This window comes from Eulemur rufifrons, chromosome 6, assembly GCF_041146395.1.
Source record: "Eulemur rufifrons isolate Redbay chromosome 6, OSU_ERuf_1, whole genome shotgun sequence".
NCBI classification, from domain to species: Eukaryota; Metazoa; Chordata; class Mammalia; order Primates; family Lemuridae; genus Eulemur; species Eulemur rufifrons.
Genome location: NC_090988.1, coordinates 26,082,010 through 26,101,717, shown reverse-complemented (window position 1 = coordinate 26,101,717; position 19,708 = coordinate 26,082,010). Strand labels below are relative to the sequence as shown.

Here is a 19,708-nt window from a genome sequence, read left to right as displayed (position 1 = left end):
GGAACTAACAAAAAGTTTAGCAATGTCGCTAGATATAAAATAAACATATTATTCTAAACATATTAATAAATATATTATTATTAAATTCATACAAATATTAAATTTAAATTATTTAAAAATATTTTAATTATTTTTAAATTAGTAGAAAAATATTCCATTTATAATAGCAAAAAGCTATAAAATATGTAAGCATAAATCTAATAAGAATACATAAGACTTTAAAAAGAAAACTAAAAATTTTACTGAAGGACTTTTTTGAAAAAATAGACTAGAAAATTTAGAGAAATATTCCAAGTTCATGACTGGAAATATTTGATCTTTTAATGATGTTAGTTCTTTTAAAATCAACTTATAATTCAATGTAATTCCAATCAAAATCTCAAAGGACTTTTTACAACATTTGAAAAACTGATTCTAAACTTCGTATAGAAAAGTAACTCTGCAAGAATACCTAAGACAAATTTGACTCTAACAGGAAGACCCAGACTTGTTTACTTGCTAACATTTTATCTCTATAGCAGCAGCTATTTTACTCTCCCCTAGTCAGAAAAAAGGAAAGACAAAGACGCTTCTGTTCACATTTTTTAACAGGAATGTATTGATGTATTGTTTTTATTTTAAAAGTAAATTTTTAAAAAAAGGTAAATGAGAAAGAAAGGAATGAGAAAGAGAAAAGCAAAAAAGAATGATGAAATTTTAGTAAAAAGATGAGGATCATTGTCTTATTTTGTCTTCTCTTATCCAACCCCATCCCCAACACACACACACACACACACATGCTGGTCAATGTGTGGGATTTGGGGTAATAAATTCCCAAAAGTTTATCTTATACAGCAAAGAGTTGGTGCTATGTTCTTATAGCCAGACCTAACCTAAAAATCATAGCTACAAGTTATAATTTATCTAGAATCTACACATTTGGGTACTTCATATTAATACATATTTTTATAGCCACTATTTCTACTTTTTCCAATACCTTCTGAGGTAGATAACACTATCTCTATTTTTAGATGAGAAAACTGTGGCTCAAGGAGTTTAATTTACTTGTCATAGGTCACCATTCGTAAGTGGCTGAGTCAGGACTAAAACTCAGGTCTACTTGTTGCCCAAGCCCGTCCTTTTTCCAGTATGACCTATTGCCTCTCTTCTGAGGAAGAAACTGTGGAAAGAATTCCTTTGGCACACCCCTCAGGGAATAGGATACTGTGTCACTAGGAAGATTTTCTAGCCAAGATCTCGGTGCCTGTGATGATTCATATTTAGATCATGTTCCTTGAGAGTAGGGAAAGATAAGAAAGATATCTGTAGGCAGCTGGTTTTAGCATCTGCGAGTTGTAAATAAAGTTCTCAAGGAAACCATCCAATGTTATTGTAGGGAATCTCAGAGGTCATGGAATCTATTTATTCCTCCCCACAGCTAAAATTTCAACCCTTGCTGAAATTTCCTTTCCACTTCCAGCCTTAATGATGGCTAAAGTGTTTATCAGTAAATAGCCATAAGAAAGATTCTGAGAGATCCAGAAGGCTTCTGATTCAGGCCCCCTGAGCCCATCCTTTTCAAGTCACTGCACCAATAGAAGACTGAATCTTTAGTACAGGTGCCTGGACTTCTAGCCAGGGCAAGTGTCAATATGTTTTCCAGTCCATAGCAACAGAAACTTGGTCTTGGGTAGCAACACAATTATACACTTTCAGTTGTATATATGTGGAATGGAATACACTCTTTGGGCCACAGCCTCAAAGAAGCAGATTTTGCCCCATTTCCCCACCTGAGATCCATGAAGACAGATTCTAATAGAGGAATCCAATTATTCAGATTTGCCAGTTGGAAAAACGCTGGCCTGAACATCAGGGGATCTGGCTTCTCACACCAGCATTGCCACTAACAAATCATGAGTATCTGTGTAACTTCTCTATGCCTGTCCCCCTTCTATAAAATCTCGCTGATGAACCAAATATCTTTGAAACCCCTCTGGCTGAAATATCCCAGAAAGCTTATTGGAGATCCAGTCGTGAGGAGACAATTGCTCTCTATGTTTGAAATTAACCCCAAATTATATGTCTCCTACCTCTCTATTGAAACTTGTGCCTACGTCATGTGGTCTAGTTTAGGCACCATCACTGGGTGCTGAAGCATTCATTTGAAAGAGTTCCACACTTTCTATGTCAAAGGTTCTACCACATTAAAATAGGCTGTGATAGACCTCACCCCTGCTCCTCTTTTCCACTCTATTCTTTCATGAACCTTAATCACACAGATATGGCGACAGAGGCCTTGATCTCAAACATCTTGTAGTCATAGAACATTAAAACTAGAAGTTATGAAATATGATCAAGCAATTTTTGTTGATGAAAGAAGTAAGAAAGAATGATTTTATAAACATGGCTAGAACTTAATTTCACTTAGCTAAAGTCCTAATAGCTTCAAGGAAACTCTAGCCAAATAAAATGTGAATAAATTTGTCCCTTCCAGAAAGTAGAAGACATTAGAATGAAGGGTTACAATCATGTGTAACTAAAATAGTATAGTAACTTAGGACAACTCATATTTCAGGGATGACTTTTTTCTGATTGATGCTTAGATGGAAAAAAAAACCTTCTGATATCTTTTATTCAAATCATCATAACTAATATTCAAAAGAACATTTTCTGGTTTTGAATTGCAAATGAAAAATAATGCTTATCAAAATATACGTCCTGCTGTTGGGTACCAATACATCATTTTCTCCTAGCAGAGATATTCCTTCATTCTCATCTCCATAGGTGAGTGGCCATGTGTTTTATACAGCTAGGTCTGAAGAATTGGGCTTGCTTTGCCTTTTCACTGTATATAGAAAGGATCAATCCTTTTATCTTGGAGTATTAATCTGCAGATTAAATACAGCCTCAGCTGAAAGCCCATATCAATCATTATGATGTCAGAATAAGCATATCTGGGACACTGGAAATACTGGGAAAAGAGAAAATAGAACCAAGTACACAGGTCATCAAGGGAAATACATTTATTTCACTATATACATCTTTTTCGGGAACAGATTGGTCCATGGCTCAGAGAGTAATCATCAATCATGTTCAATGTCAGCGATGTGATTTTTCCTAAGTGACATTCAAAATGAACTGGTCCAAAGCCATCCTTAAAGTCAGTGACATATGGTATAATGAAAAATGTATCTCAGGTTGGCAGTCTCTCAAATTGCATATGGCTGTCTCTCATTTCCAAAACCAAGATTTTGGAAAGGATGATGGTATTATCACATGTGACCAAACCAGATCTCACAAGTTCAGCTTCCCGTTTATTGTGTCGGTCTGCAATGTAACTGCGATCCCAGGCACTCTGACAGGGCGGGGTGGGGATGGGAGTGGTGACTTGCAAAAAGGGCTTTGCACTTGCAATGCTGCCTGTGTGGCTCTCCCACTCTCAGATTCCACGTGTCGCTCTTTCACTCAGGGAAATCTCAAAAGTGATTGTAAGGCACTATGAATGCCTTGTCATTCTGAATGAACGGAAAGCTCAGTGGGGATGCAGCAAAGGATAGAAGCAGCTTTCATGTTAAATTGTCAAATAATCACCACAAAACCTCTGGATATCTGGAAAGTTGGCCACTGTGCAGTCAAATTAGCTTAGCACTTGGCAGGGTGTATGTGATGTGGGTGGTGGGTATCACTGTGCATGTCATCATTGTAGACACAGCATGTGTTGAAAATAGACTTTTTTCTCCATGTCTTTTTCCAGGCTGTGTCAGAGGAATATAAAATGAGTAAGCGGTTGGAAGAGAGGCAACTTGCAGTCCGATCTGGGTCAGATAGTACTGCCTGGAGCCTGAGAACACAGCCCCCAGACTGATGGCTCATAATGCAGACCCTGGATGGAATTGGTGCTGCTGAGAAAACTCATTTTTCACTTTATTTACCCAAGGGGAAAGTGACAAAGTTCTGAATTTTTAAAATCTGAAGTCTAAAGTAGACTGCTTTATACTGATTTTTTAATCATTGAGTGTGGTCTGATGGCCAGGAAAAAGGTAAAGGTCAAATGGAGACATAATTTAGAAAGACCTATTGATGTTTAATGTTCCTAAAGCTATTAAAATTTGAACGACAGTTCCAGCATCTTCTTTGAAAATATGTCAAAATAGAACTCTTGCACACAAGTGAACAGATCATATAACCTAGGGTATGAAAAATAACTCTTATTAAGCAGCAATATAGACAGGGTCTGAATCTGTAGGTACAAAAAAGGCAAACTTGTTTGAGAGACAATCTATAGATCCAGTGTGGGGACTGACAAGAAATGGGGGATGGAGGGTGCAAGGGAAGATTTTCCCGGAGAGATGAGGAGGATGAAGAATGTAAATTTGTATTAATAGTTTAAGGGGAGCAGGGTAAGAATTCTGTGAGAAAGAGGAAATGTGTGAACTTCTCAATCCAACCAGAGCCAGAATCCCTGATAATATTAAAAATGGAAATCCTGGGGGGTGGTGAGGGAGAGTGTTGTTGATTAGTGGTTCTCAAACTTTAGTGATGAGTATAAGAATCCTCTGGGAAGCTGGTTTAAAACATAGCAAGCCAGATCCCACTCTTAGAAATTCCCGTTCAGTAAATCTGGGGTTGGTACAGGAATCTACAATTGAAAAAGTTTCTGAATAATATTATTCAAGTAGTTCTTGCATTTTGAGAAATACATTGTAATCTTCAGGAGCAAATGAATCTGCAATTTACCTATCCTTTTCCCCAGCTTAAAAAAAAAAAAAAAACTCCCAAGTTTCACAAAGTGTTTTGTTATTCCTTTTTGAAGAAATGTTGTTGAAATATAAACAGCAACAAAACCACCACCTGACCACCAATCCTCACACTTTTTAAAAGGTGTTGCAAAATCCTTAATACTTTTTTTTTAAGTAGTACTATGTATCAAGCATTGTAAACACTTTACTCATGTTATAATAATATTAGCTATCATATATTCAGCATTTACTAATTGTCAGGCACTGTGCTAAGCACTTGAAAATATTATCTAACTTAACACAGTGGTCCTACAAAGAAAATATTCTCTATTTTTTTAATTGATACATAATAGCTATACATATTAATATTTATTACTATCTTCTTCTATTTTTATAGCTAGGGAAATTAAGGCTCACAAAAGCTTAGTATTATTAACTTGTCTGAGGTCACATATTAGTAAGCAAAGTACAACCTGTGAATCCAAAGACAATGCTTCTTTCCAGTGCTTTATTTTGAAATGATCTAATGAGTGGGAGATGAAAATTACCATGTGACAAATTCCTGCAAGCGTGTATAACCAGCTAATGCTGTAGATGGAGCTGTCATTTCCACTTAATCCTCACAGATAACACTGACACATTGAAAATAACTAATCAGCCATAAATATTCTCCTCTCTTATTATCCACTGCTCAGTTGACTGACAAAAGAAGATTCTAGGGCTTCTTTCAAAGTCTTGGGAAACAGAGTATTGTATAAATTGCAAACCACATATGACTGAGCTGTAGAGCAATTAAGGTATTCACCTGGAGGCTTCGGACATACACCATGCCTGCAACACTTTCAGCCCAAAGTAAGGGACCTGGAACGTGCCTTGTGCCCTGGATCACTTATCCAATACCGCAGAGGGGAGGAGTTCTGTCTGCTTGATCTCAGAGTTGGAGAGAACTGGATTTGCCTCTCAGCTCTGTGTTTTAAGTCTGGTCACCTGTCCTTTCTGAGCCTTAGTCTTCTCACTTTTAAGGTACAAATAAAGATAAATACTTTACAAGATGAAAGGGGATTAAATAAAATAGAACATGTGAACAGTCTTCACACACAGTAGGCATGCAATAAGTTTTGTTTAAATATGCTGTTTATATATGATGTTTGATCTGTACTTTAGGCAGCTTGAAAAATGGAAATTTCTCCAATATCACCCTGGTTGTAGATGAACTCAAAAATATGCTCAACACATTGGGCTTTGATGAGTAATTCATAAACATTGTCAAATTGTTCAGGGTGGTGATAGAGTTAGATCAAAAGAAGCAAGCATCATGAATATTTCATACAGAAGCAAACTGCCTTTGGAAAAGCTGTTTCAACTGTCTAAAGTTGAAAAAGAAGTTTGGTTCACTCATTAATCTAATAGAACTTTAAGAACTAGAACTTTTTTCCTGCCTCTTTTTTATTACACTTTGGTGAACACAAATGATGCACCTAGTCATAGAAATAGATCCATGTCTATTTCAAAGGTTTTTATAGCTAACCAAGTAGTCATTGATGTGTTGGACACATACTTAGTTCCTAGCTGATGGACCAGCTAAAAACTAAAATTTAACATTAAGGAGAGTGCCCTATATAGACAAGGAACGCACGTGAGAGAGACACAAACCAATATAGTGTGATAGAAGCTGAGTGTTTAGTCACGAGGCCCAGAGGAGGAATTTACCTGGGGTTAACTTCCAAGGGGTTGTAACACTTAATGGCAACCTTAACAAATGAGCAGGAGTTAGCCAGGAAAAGGAAAAGAGGGCAGTTCAGGCAAAGGGAATAGCTGTGCAAGGGCAAAGATGGACATGTGATTATGGAAGCTGATCAGGCTGAAGTACCTTGGAACTCTTTTTATAGAGCCATGGCTTGGCACATGACTTATCTTGACAATTTCTTACGCCTTATGGAGCCAACTACATAACAGCTCCAGGGATAGGAGTTGGGGACTAGATACTACCAGAAATGGATAAAAAGGCTTGTGTATTTATTTCAACATAAGAGAATAGTCAGATAAAAATGGGATGTTCCAAAGGATGTCCGTCTTAGTAATGAGTTTAAAGACAACTGGAAGGAAAACCAAAGCCAGCACTACAAGATACCTCTTTTTGTTTTTTATTCAAATTGTTGGTTGGCTTTGTAATGTGGGCAGCTCAATCCCAAGACATGCTGGGATCTTGGCAGACTAAGACTTATGCCAGAAGAGAATGTCACTCAACAGAGAACTGCTTAATAGGGTGAGATGGTGGGTGGGAAGAACGGGTCTAGCTGCTGTGCAGCTGGCCCAAGGCCCAGCGTCTAAGCTCTGTGTAAGCACGGACATGGTTAAAACAATTGTTGGTGGTAAGAGGTCCCTTCCAGTGAGTGAGGCATGCCAGCGAGGGGTGCCAGAAGTAGTCCAACTTAGAAATCAGAGAGATGGGATCAGAACTGTGAGATCTGCCTTTATGGGACATAACTACTGCCAGTGGTTGACAAGGTACTCTGTGCTTCATCTATGCCTGAATTTTTCATCCCCTATAACCTTTGGTTTTTTATTCCTGCTATTCCTTCTGCCTAACATCTCCTCCAACAGCACCCTCTCCTCTATCACACCATTGTAACTGCCTATTTATATATCTGTCTCTATGAGGATGGGGCTTGGCTCTCTCCTTTGCCATTTTATCTCCAGTGTCTAGTAAATGCCCAACACACACAAGTTTCACACGAAGTACTTGTTAAATGAATGAATGAACTAAAGAGAAAGAAGCTAGGGTGGGAGCAAGCCATGAGCTGGAACTTTAGTTAGTAACTACTTGGATTTTGCCATAATGACAAAGACTCCTGAATATGGAGGATATTACATAATTCCTAGCAACTAAAGTTGTTCATTGATGTCCTACCCCTGCAAAGGTGGCCCATAATATGGTCTGAAAATGGGTCTCATTAGTAGATTCAGTCACAGGAAGTTAGGGAAAGAAAGGAGGTGAGGCCTGACAAGCAAAGAGAAATTACATACGGAATTACAATTGTTACCTTGATCTAACTAGGCTGATATTTTAGAATGCTAAAGAATGAGGGTAAAACTTAAGACATAATCAAATGGTTTGGAGATCTATCATAAGGCATGATTTGTATGCAGTCCCTAACAAGATTAAGATGACACTTTTGTCATCCTGGCTTCACCACTTACATCTCATTAGTGAGGTTCCTGATCCTCTGTTCCCACTTCTGCTAAGTGGCATAATGCATGCAAAGTGCCTAGTACAGAGCTTCACATATAGTAGACTCAATAAATGCTATCTGCTGTCAATGTTGGTGCCAGGACTCTGAGTCCAGTGAAAGGCCAGATGGGCCAATGTCTGAAGGAAATGTTGTGTTCCCCATTTTCCCCATTCCCCTCCCCGCCCCCATACACACACCTTCTCAAACAAGTACCCAAATACAGTAGATTCTCTGAGGTTTTCTGCAAGAAGGGAAAGATTTCTAATCATCTACCGAGGGCCCTAGAGCCACACGCCCGTAAGTGGGCGTGCTGCATACGAAATCATTAACAGTTGCACATCCATATGCGTAGTCTAACTCTGCAGTTAGAGACGGGACATTCAGGACTATACATCGCTATTTCCCAGTGTGGGTGAGAACCTCATGAAGCATATTTTTTTCTTTAACTATATTAGAGTTCTTAATCCTGGCTGTGCACTCAAATCACCTGGAGTCCTTCTAAAAAAAGAATAATACCCAGGTTCACCTCCGGCCCAATTAAATTAGATCGCCTAAGAATGGGGCTCAGGTGTAGGCATTTTTGCTAAAGGTCCCAGGTGATTCTAATATGCTACTCCAAGCACAGTCTGCAACCACAGCAGTGGCATCACTTGGGAGCTTGTCTAAAATGTAGGCTCTCAGGCCCTACCCCAGACTGAATTCAAAATGAGAAATGAATTGGAATCTGCACTGAAATGAGACCGCCAGGTGATTCACAATCACATCAAATTTTGAGAAGCAATGGTTGGTATCAGTGATTCTCAACTCTGGCTGCACAAGGTAATTATCTAGAGGACTTTTTTTAAAAAAAGGCAGGTGCTTGGGTTCCACTCCTTGAGATTTTTATTTAATTGGTCTGAGAAGGACCCAGCATCAGTATTTTGAAAAATCACCCCTGGGTGTATTGACTTTCTTTGAAGGCAGCCAGGGTTGAGAACTATAATTCTATGTAGGCAATACTACAAAGCATTGTAGTAATGGATAGGTCGAATTCTCAGCAAGTAATGTCCTGATGAAAAGGGCTATGAAAGATGATGTTTAACAAATTTCCCTTTCTCTGTGGTTACCTCAGAATAACAGATTTGGTCTATCTAACATGGCATATTCTAGCAAAATGTTTAAGAAACATCTATTTCAAATGTCTCTTTTATAAACATATTATGTAAATTTGTATTTTCTATTTTCCTTCTTTTATAACTGTAGTTTATTAATGACTAGCTCTATTTGCATAATAACAATAACCAAACTAGAATATGCTGCTCTTAGAAACATGACTCATGTTCTAGTTTTACTCAGTATAAATAACTTTAAACATTTATATGAAAACAAACATGAAGATATTATAGGGTAGAATATACTTTTCTTGTGAATTCTAAAGATAAAACACAAGACTTCAAAGAAATTTTGCACTGTTAGCTAGCAATTCAGGCTATGCCCCAGACCTCCTAGTAGATTGGATTTATTCTCCTTCTGCCCTTGGGCCTAATTTAGGGGAGAAGTTTGAGGAGCACTGAACCAATGGAATTATTTGAAATGCGACACTCTTAGTTGACTTGGTTTCAAATCCTCAGCAGTTGGAGCATCTTGGCTTATCTCAAAAGCTAGAAATACTGTAGCATTTGTCACTTCAATCCCAGCCAAGGGTCAAATGCTGTATCACACGTACAAGCTAAAATAAATTCTAGAAGTTGTTTTTGTGGTTGACTTAACTTTATTCACATGAGAGTTATAGGGGCCGACAAAAACTTCCTCTAACATTCCTTCTGGTGGGGTGAGTTAGAGTTTGGGTGCAGACAGTGTGGGTTGAAGGGATGTGTGGTGAGACAGATCGGGGGCTTGTTGCAATTTTACATCATCATAAATCCAGTTTAATTTTAACCTTGTGGCTTGTCTAACACATTTGCAGTAAGAGTTGGGGAATAAATCTAACGCTCACTGGCAAACGCTTGGCAGACCTCGAGAGCAGCATCTTTAGAGAACACATAATCAATCCTAGCACTGGGGCATGTCAGACAGTGTGAGTGCAGGTCAGAGGTGCCTTGAGGTGCCAAGGACGGCATCCCATGACCATGATGGCAGTGGGATCTCAGGGCATACAGCAGGCAGCTCCGGAGTGTCTCAGTCAATCCCAGGATCGTGGCATGGCCTCTCAGTACTGATAGGACCTCACAAGAAGCCACATAATGATAACTGTGATCAGGACAATGGTGAAGTTGATGAACAGCTCCCGGCTGGACCACTCCATTCTCAGAGTGGCTTGGTGAGAACTGCAGGCAGACCTCTGAGGGCACACGAACACTTCCGGCTGGTCCTCACCTCCTAGCAGAAAGCAACAAGAAAACAGGGGGAGATTAATGAGCATTCCTATAAGACAGTTTTCAATCTTTCCTCAAAGAAAATAGAAGTGTTATGAAAAAGGAGAGTGTTAGGGGCTAAATTGTGCCCCCTCAAAATCTACATGTTGGAGTCCTAACTCCCAGTACCTCAGAAGGTGACTATGTGTGGAGACAGGGTCTTTCAAGAGGTAAATCAGTTAAAATGAGGTCATTAAGGTGGGCCCTAATTTAATATGGCTGATGTCCTTATAGGAAGAGATTGGGACACAGACACACAGAAAGGGAAGACCATGTGAAAGCACAAGGAGAAGATGGCCATTTACAAGCCAAGGAGAGAGGCTTCAGAAGAAACCAACCTTGCCAATACCTTGAGCTGGGCCATCTAGCCTCCTGACTTTCTTTGTCCTGGAGCTGCAACTCTTCCCTGAGTCTCCAGTCGGCCAGCCTACCCTCGGATTTTGGACTTGCCAGCCTCCACAACCACGGGAGCCAATTCCTTAAACACACCTCTCTCTCTCTCTGCCCACCCCCCTACTTATTATGTTTCTCTGAAGAATCCTGACAAATACAGAAAGCCTGACTTCTCTGACTAATGTCATAAAGACCAACGTTTTTGTCCTGATTTTTTTCTGTTATTATTGTATTGATCCTTTTGATAAAATACAAAATATTACATTTTTCTCTCTCCAACTTCTGTGTGTGTGTGTGTGTGTGTGTGTATATATATATATATATATATATATGCATGTGTTCACTCTGCTAAATTAGAGTATCAGCAAGCAGGGGCACCAAAACAGAAAAATGTTATGGTTTAGTATTGTTCTTGCTTGGAATCACATATAGAAGATATTTCAGGCTGCTGTAGATCTTCATCTAACCCTGGTGAAAGCACAAAGTAGTTTCAACAGCTGCGTGGCCTCTTACAAGTCCTGCATTGGGCATGGAGCCTATTGGGATTAACCAAAAGCCCCTCGCATAGCAGGCACTCAATCCAAACAGCAAGTGTGAACCTCATGGGTACTCCTCTTTCAACAAGGGCTTGTGCCAGCTATTTTTAGTCAGGTCCAGGATGTGCCTAGATTGTAAACACTTCAAAGAGCAGGGGTGGTATCTTCATAATGTGTACAGATTGTGTATGCAGGAAATCATACTTTGAGAACAATTATAGCTCAGTCAGTTCAATTACTGCCTTCAGTGATGAAGTGCAATTGGCACGTTGTTTATGCAATCTAAATGAAATTAAAGACTTCTATATTTTAGATAATTTAGATAATTAAATATCTACATTTTAGATACTTAGGACAAAAGTCTACTATGGAGTGAAAAATTTTAGGGAGAAAGAGTATTATGTTTGTTTGCTAAGGGTGGGAGTTCAAGGAGCTGAAAGAATTGTTAGCAAGCTTTTGGCCTGAATGGTATTTTTAAGCCATTTAACCTTACCGAATTATTCATTGTAATTACTGTATTGGTTGTATTATCAACAGACCTAATTATTAATTGCATAACACCAGCTGAAAAACCATTTTCATATTATGTAATCGTTGGTATTACAAACAGGTTCCAATTATATGGTGCCAACCAGTAGGTTATTGAATCTTGGTTTAAAATATGGCCAAAGATGACAGATTTATGTTTCATTGCCCTTTTAATTTTTATCCATCTGTTGGTCCTCAGCATAAAAGAAATAGTAAGTTGCCAATGAAAATCCTTACAAAGTTTTGCTTGGAGGAGAAAGTAAACAGAAGAAAACAAATGATATAAAACAATGTATAAAAATGTACACACGGGAAGAGGGGAACAGGAAAGAAATGAGTCCAGTCAAGGAGCCTGAAGGCAAAGGAATGAGAATCTAAGACAGACTCTCCCTTTTGAACTTACCAGTGAAATCAAACCCTAGTTCAAATGCCCACTTAACTGGGTAAGTTCTCAAGAAATGCAGAAAATATGAAACCCAGTTTATAATGATCAAGACAATCCAATTAAGGGAGGGCAAAATAACCATCCCACCAAAGCTGCTTATTAGATTAAGCTCTTAGATAAAGGGAGTCATGGATAGTGGTCCAACAGGAATATACTTGAAAAATAAGGAAATGGGCTGAAAGCTAGTCCACAACTCTGTTCATGCTACCTTCACAGAAACTCAGGCAAGTGTCATTGTGATTTTTATCTTTCCCAAGATTACAGCTGAGAAACTGACTTTTAGAGAGAGGCCAAGTTGTTTGTGTAGTGACAGATAGCAAATTAGAGGCAGAGCTGGAACTGGCAGACTGGAGCTAGTTACTAGAATCACTCTAGAATCACTCTATAGGAGTGATTACAAGAGTGAATTATCACTGCAATTAACTGGCCTGCCTAAAAAGAAGTAGTGTCAATTTTCAACCACTTTGGAAAACAATTTGGCCTTTTAAAAATTAAGGTTGAAAATGGTCATTCCCTAACATCTAGCAATTTCACTTCTACCCTAAGATACTCAAGTACATGTGCACCAGGATACACATACAAGAAGGTTCACAGCAACATTTCCACAATCGCCCAAACTGGAAACAGCACAGATGTTCATCAACTGTAGAATGGATGACAGATTTGTGATATGTTCATACATTTAAATATTACAGAGCAAAGAAAATAGGTGAACTATATCCACACAACAAGATGGGTAGATCTCACAAAAATAATTACTGAGTGAAGGAAGAACTTACAAAAGAAACAGAATATAATTCCATTCATACAAAGTCAAAATCGGGAAACTTAATCATATAGAATGCCGACATAGGTGGTAAAACTATGAAGACACCCAAGGGCCAGATGATCCCAATGTCTTGGGGCAGAAGAGCAGAAAGGGGTGGGGTGATCAGGAATGGACTTCTGGGTGCTGGCAGTGATGTTTATTGACCTGGGTGATAGTTATAAATGCCTTGCCTTATAGTTAGTATAACAACTGTATATGTTTATACATTCTTCACATTTTTGGGTCATCTCTGAATTGACATATGTGCTGCCCATCACACTTCTTATTTTTCTGTGGTTTACCTCGTACTATTTCTTGCTCTTTAATGGTGACCTCAAATATTTGTTGTTTTATGTGTTTTTAAATAAATAAAGCATAGAGAGTTAAGGTGAGAATTTCTAATGCATTCAATTCAATCAACACATAGGCTAACTGTAAGGTGTGGACATGACTTTCACACACATTTATACTCTTTAGGAAGAATGAGCCAAAATTAGGCAGAAATTCAGATCAGCAAACATCCATTTTTCTGCTGTTAACTCGCAAAGACGCTTTGGGCTTCATTTTAAACCTTCCCTGGAGTCAAGTTCACACCATATGATCCAGAATGACTGCCAATGGATGAACTAAAAACCAAAAACACTCTGAATAAATTGCCCAGGAAGTCTGACATTGACTTTCTTTGAATGGAGGGTTTGAGACGATGGAAGACAGTCTTTCTTTTTTGATACAAAAAAAATTTTTTTTAATACTAAGGGAGAAAATGCATACCATGAGGAGAGAGAAAGGAGAACAGAAATCAATAATAGTCACTTGATATCTTAAGAAATATTGTATACATTAAGAAATGTCAACATTCCTCTGCCTTTCTCGTTTGCAACTTATACACACACACACAGTATGCTAAGCACAAAAGTCCTGCCGTTACCTGAAGAAGGTTAAGGACACACCCGGCTGCGAAAGGCTTCTCCCCTCTCTCCCCAACTCTGGCTCCAACTCCTGCTCACCTCCCAGGCTGTCTGGACTCCTGGACTCTAGGCAGGGCCTAAAGTAGTCCGAGGGAGGTGGCAATCACTGTGATGTCATTGATGAAACATCTCAAAGGAACAACCTCTGAAGGTTCCAGGCTATTTGTGTTCAGGGGGACATGGAAATATGTTGACTAAGCCTTTGTTCCTTTGGCTGCCAATTTGCTACCACCGGAACTTAAAAACCTTCTGTTTCCAGTTGACTTTTTAGTGCAACTGATGTGACTTTTAAATTTCTCTTTTACATCTTCATGAATATCTCTAACACGTCTTTAAAACATCATAAACCAAGAGTGATAGACTAATTTTAACCAATCGATGCTGCCTTTGGCTGTGCTCCCTACTCAGCGTGTGAAGGTATAAAAATGTGACTTCACTTTACCACTCGTATCTTTAGTTATTTGAAATGTGAACAGTTCTCTGCCTTACGCCCACACACACGCACACCCTTCCCCCACACTCCAGAATTCAATAAGCATCTTTAGCTCCCTCAAAACTGACTTCAGTCCAAGCAGTGAAAGCTATCCCCTTAGTCACCTGCTCCACTTAACTTTCCAGTTGAGCTGTGCATTGCAAGTTTACACATGAATCTACAGTTTCATCTGCAATGGCCAAGGAAGCCATGGTTTGTGTACCTCTGTTGGTAAACTAATACAGCAGCAAATTCAGACAGCTCAAGTCAGTTGCTTGGACAGATTGGGGTAGAAGGAGAACTGGTTAAAATTAGTGAAAAACATGAGTTATAGAATATTATCTGAAAAAAATAAAATTACATAACTTTCAAATGTAAACACTGACTAAAATTAGACTGTTGAGTTTGTACTCCACATTGATCGGATGTTTGGAGGTAAATGGAGCCCCTGAGATACTCAACTGGACTTGAATACAGATCAGTTAAGCACTTTAAACATGACCCCAGCAATTGTGTTTGCTCAGCAAATCCTTTCTTTAGAGATAAAAGTGGAGGGAACTCTTGGAAGGGGAGAAGTATCACTTCTTTCTCAAGTGGAGTGTTTACACCTCGCTGCAACATTTGGACTTTCACAAGAGATGTAATAATTTTGATAATAAAATTCTGAACCCTAATAAAAAAAAAGAGAGAGAGAGCAAATCTCCCCTCTGAATTCCAATCGGGGTCAATCAAAATGCTGCATTCTCAGAAAGCATCAACAAAATTCTCTATATGGTTGTGTTCATAGTCAAACCTTTGCCACCATTCCTCATACCCGGGATACATTCCTAAAAGAGACTTTCCATTCTGTTTCCTTGTTTCAACATAAGCCCAACGATGGGTAATCTTAATACAACATTCTGTCACCACTTGCCTTGTAAAAAGATGGCTTGCTGAAGTGACAGATAGTGTATAACAATTACAAGGCAATCGAACATTGGCAGTTATCTGTTGCCATCTGGCAAACTCCTTGAATGTAGTCAGACTTCTGTCTTTTGCCTACAAGCCCCTGCCAGATTGTTTCAAATGCTGCGAATGTTCTCCTAGTCACCAAGTCACACTCATCTTTTTTTGTAACCACTCAAAATCATTTTTTGTCTAATTAAAAAGTTATATAATTGTAGAATTTTTGAAAATATATAAAGGTATTTTAAAAATTTTAATTACCTTTAAGCTCACCACCCAAAGCAGGGGGTGGGGTGGGGGGAACCTTTACATTACTTTTTATTCATGTTTGAGACTGCATAGACCCAATCTCAAATTCCTAGGATATTTTTGGTAAAGGAATCTGATACTTGAAAAACCTTTCTTAATTTATTTGAAATCAAAGTATTCATACTATACCATGTGTGAGTATTGAGTTTATAGGACAAGCATTTATTTTGTACATGTCAAAATATGAATTAACTCTACAACATTTAAAATGTTAACTACAATGGAGAAATGTTAACATATCACCAAACCAGCTGGCGGATACTGTCAATTAGGTTGAATTACCCAATTTCAAAGTAACTCAGAGGAAAAATCCTACTGCTTATTTGACTGAATTGATAAGTCAACTCAGTTTGTCTATCTGGTGGTCTCATTTAAGCATATCTAAAGCTGTACCAGGGACCATTGTGCCCAGTACATTAACAAATTCCTAGACTGCAGAAGCCTCTGCATATTAGTGGTTGCTTTTCTGAGCTCATGAGAGGGTGGGATTACACTCAGAATTTAGCTTGTCACTAGTGTGGCCTAGCCCTCTACAGAAAAAATATACAAGCCACTGCAAATCACCTGACAATTATTCAAAGGCCTAAGGGAGAGTTTTACCCTGTGGATCTACAGGTTCATTAAAAAAAAAAAAAAATCAATATTACTGTGTCTCTCTTGAGAATGACAAGATTTCAAACATCAGTACCAAAGCAAATTCATCCCTTACAATTAACCCTACTTAATTCTGCTGATACTTTCCTTCCTGCGAGCAATTCCTATGACTTAGCAGCATTCATTCCATATCAACTTTCTTTCGAGGTGCTGTTCTGCCCGTCAGCAGGAGGACGTACTAAATAATCTTTGACTTTACTTCTATGCCTATTAATCCAGAATTTAGCCAAGGGCCAAAAACATCAAGAAAACAGGATTCACACTGACATTGGTATTGAATCTCTAATTGATATTTATGTTCCCCACCACCATGACGCTACACATTCTCAGGTATAAATATTATACCCTTTGAGAATCAGTGCTGAGCTTTTGTGCCTGATTAGTTGCTAAACTACCTTGTTTAATGGATTCTCCACTTTCATCCACCTTTTTACTTTGAGGACTGAAGAGTAAAGACCATATGTCAGTCCCTAAATTCTACAAGTGTATGACACGATGGAAGAAGTCACCAAGGCCCCGATGAAGGCGATAAGCTCTTAGCACGGCACAGTAATGAGCATGATCATCATGGTGCCTTTGTCACCTTCCTGTCTTCACATCCAGCCGGTCTTGGAGCTGCTGAGAGGGAAAGCGGCAGTTTTCTGCTATTCTCTCTCACTTTCCCAAACACATGAGTACAAGCCTAGAGAGAAAAGAAAACCCGCTTCTCGAACTTTTCTTTATGTCACTATTGCCACAGCCATCGTGTAAGCCTTGCTCTTCTGGCCACTGGGAAGCCCAAGAAAAGGTCATGAAGATGCTTGAGTGGTCCCTGTACTGCTAATTTGAACATTTCAGTTCAAGCCATTTGTGGTCAAGTGGAAAGCCCATGGACCTTGAAGTGGCAAAAACCTGCATTTATATTCTGAATTTTCCACTTTTTTTAAGTAATATTAAGAAAATTATTTATCCTTTCTGGGTCTCAGTTTCCCCATCTGTAATATGGGAGTACTAATAACTCTCAAAAATTTGTGGGAAGGATCCAATTGATAATGTATGTAAAACCACGCTGGGATTTGACACTACACCAATATGTGTAAAAACAAGCACAGAGCCTGCCAGGCCTGTAAGTTAAACCATGCTGGTGCTTTCTCTTGAACAACTGCAAAACTTCTCTTTGCATTAATGACCAAAGGAGAATGGGCTGAGTGTCACTGAGTGTCAAAGTCCTATAACACAAACATGAGTATAAGGGGTGGTCGTGTGTGGAGTTAAAGCAAGCTCGGCCTCCGTGACTCTCTCGCCACCCATGTGCCCCTCAGATGCCCAGTTACTGTCATGGCAGAGCAGGGGACGTATACCACAGAAGGCCAAAGTCATCACTTCTGCCATTACTCATGAAATCGTTCAGTTGGTATCAAGTGAACACTACTACATACCAAGCATGGTTCTAGGCACACAGGAAGTCATAATGACACAAAATAGGACCACTGCCCCCCCAAAAAATAAAGTGAAGTGCATACTATTCACAATAGCCAAGTTATGGAATCAACCTAAGTATTCCTCAAGAGATGAATGGATAAAGAAAATGTGGTGTATATACACAATGGGATACTATTTAGCCTTTAAAAAGAAAGAAATTCCATCATTTGTGATAACATGAATGGAATTGGAGAACATTATGTTAAGTGAAATAACCCAGGCACAGAAAGACATATGCTGCATGATCTCACTTTTATGTGGAATCTAAAACAATCAAATTCATAGAAACAGAAAGTAGAATGGTGGTCACAGAGGTTGAGGGTGGTGGTGAGGGAATGGATCAAAGGATACAAAGTCTCAGGAGGAATAAGACTTTTTTTTAGATCTATTGCACAGCATGGTGAATATGGTTAATAATTGTGTATTGTACATTTTAAAATTACTCATATAGTAAATTTCAAATGTTCTCACCATGAAAAATGATAAGTATTTGAGGTGATGGATATGTTAATTATCTTGATTTAATTATTTTACATTGTACTTACAAATCATAAGATTGCTTTGTACCCCATAAATATATATGACTATAAATTATCAATTTACAATAAAATTTAAAAATTAAAAAAGAAAGGTGAACAATTAGGATACAAGATGACATGAGAGGTTGGGCATGGTGGCTCATGCCTGTAATCCTAGCACTCTGGGAGGCTGAGGCGGGAGGATCATTTGAGGTCAGGAGTTCGAGACCAGCCTGAGCAAGAGCGAGACCCGTTTCTACTGAAAATAGAAAAATTAGCCAGGTATGGTGGCACATGCCTGTAGTTCCAGCTACTCAGGAGGCCAAGGCAGGAGGATTGCTTGAGCCCAGGAGTTTGAGGTTGCTGTGAGGTAGGCTGATGCCAAGGCACTCTAGCCCAGGTGACAGAGTAAAACTCTGTCTCAAAAACAAATAAACAAAAAGATGACATGAGAGAAGTGATATCAGAATGATATCAAGAAAGGCTATAGGAGTCCCAGAGGGGAGAAATCTCTTTCTCCCAAGATGATAGGAGAGCAAAGCAGACTAGAAGACTTGAGTTGAGGCTCAAGAATGAGTAAAAAGCTACTTAGGGCTAAACTAATAATAACCACAGCAATATCAACTAGCACTTTCTAAACATGCATCACCTTATTTAATCCCTTCAACAACCCTACGAGGTGAGTACAACATTCCCATTCCATGGAAGAGAAAACTCAGACCCAGAGAGGCTGTGCCTTGAGTGACAGAAGTTAGTGATGGAGCTGAGATTTAAAGCCTTTGGACCCAGCGCTGTGCTCTAACCACTACACAATAGTACATTCAGCACAATAAGGACAGTATCCTCTATCTCAGAAGCTGCCACCTCTTTATGATTGTGCCCTTTATTAACTAAAATAAACCAAAAATATATGTATTTTTATAGGTTATATACAGATGCAACTATAGTAATTTATTTTGTGTATTTCATAGCACACCAAATAAACATTTTTAAACATGAGGTAAAAAGGAAAACAAATTAAAAATCTATTTTTTTTGTTTTAACACACTCCAAAACTATTCTTTTTCCAGGTGTGCAAAAGAAAAGCAAACTAAAAAATAGACTTTTAATTTCTATTTGGAGCCCTCTACTATAGCCCATGGTGCTTTGCGATAAATGCCACACAATTTATAATAGGACGGCCTTGCTAATAAACTATCTAATGGAGAAAAATGATCTATCTAACAGAGAAAAAAAAAGGAGAAAGCTCACAGCACATAATTGCCCCTTTGAAAGAAAAGATCACAGCACAGCAGTCCCTTGTTTGATCAACCGCCTGGGGCTTAAC

At 38.6% G+C, this 19,708-nt stretch overlaps 1 protein-coding gene across 1 annotated transcript; it reads right to left on the bottom strand.

Moving 5' to 3' along the window:
• Positions 1 to 9,689: 9,689 nt before the first annotated feature.
• Positions 9,690 to 14,075, bottom strand: SLN (sarcolipin). The gene is made up of 2 exons (XM_069468978.1): positions 13,983 to 14,075; positions 9,690 to 10,309 (listed from the first exon to the last, which is right to left on the bottom strand). The coding sequence occupies exon 2, from the start codon at positions 10,233 to 10,235 to the stop codon at positions 10,140 to 10,142; it is 96 nt and encodes a 31-aa protein (XP_069325079.1). The 5' UTR covers positions 10,236 to 10,309; positions 13,983 to 14,075; the 3' UTR covers positions 9,690 to 10,139.
• Positions 14,076 to 19,708: the final 5,633 nt, after the last annotated feature.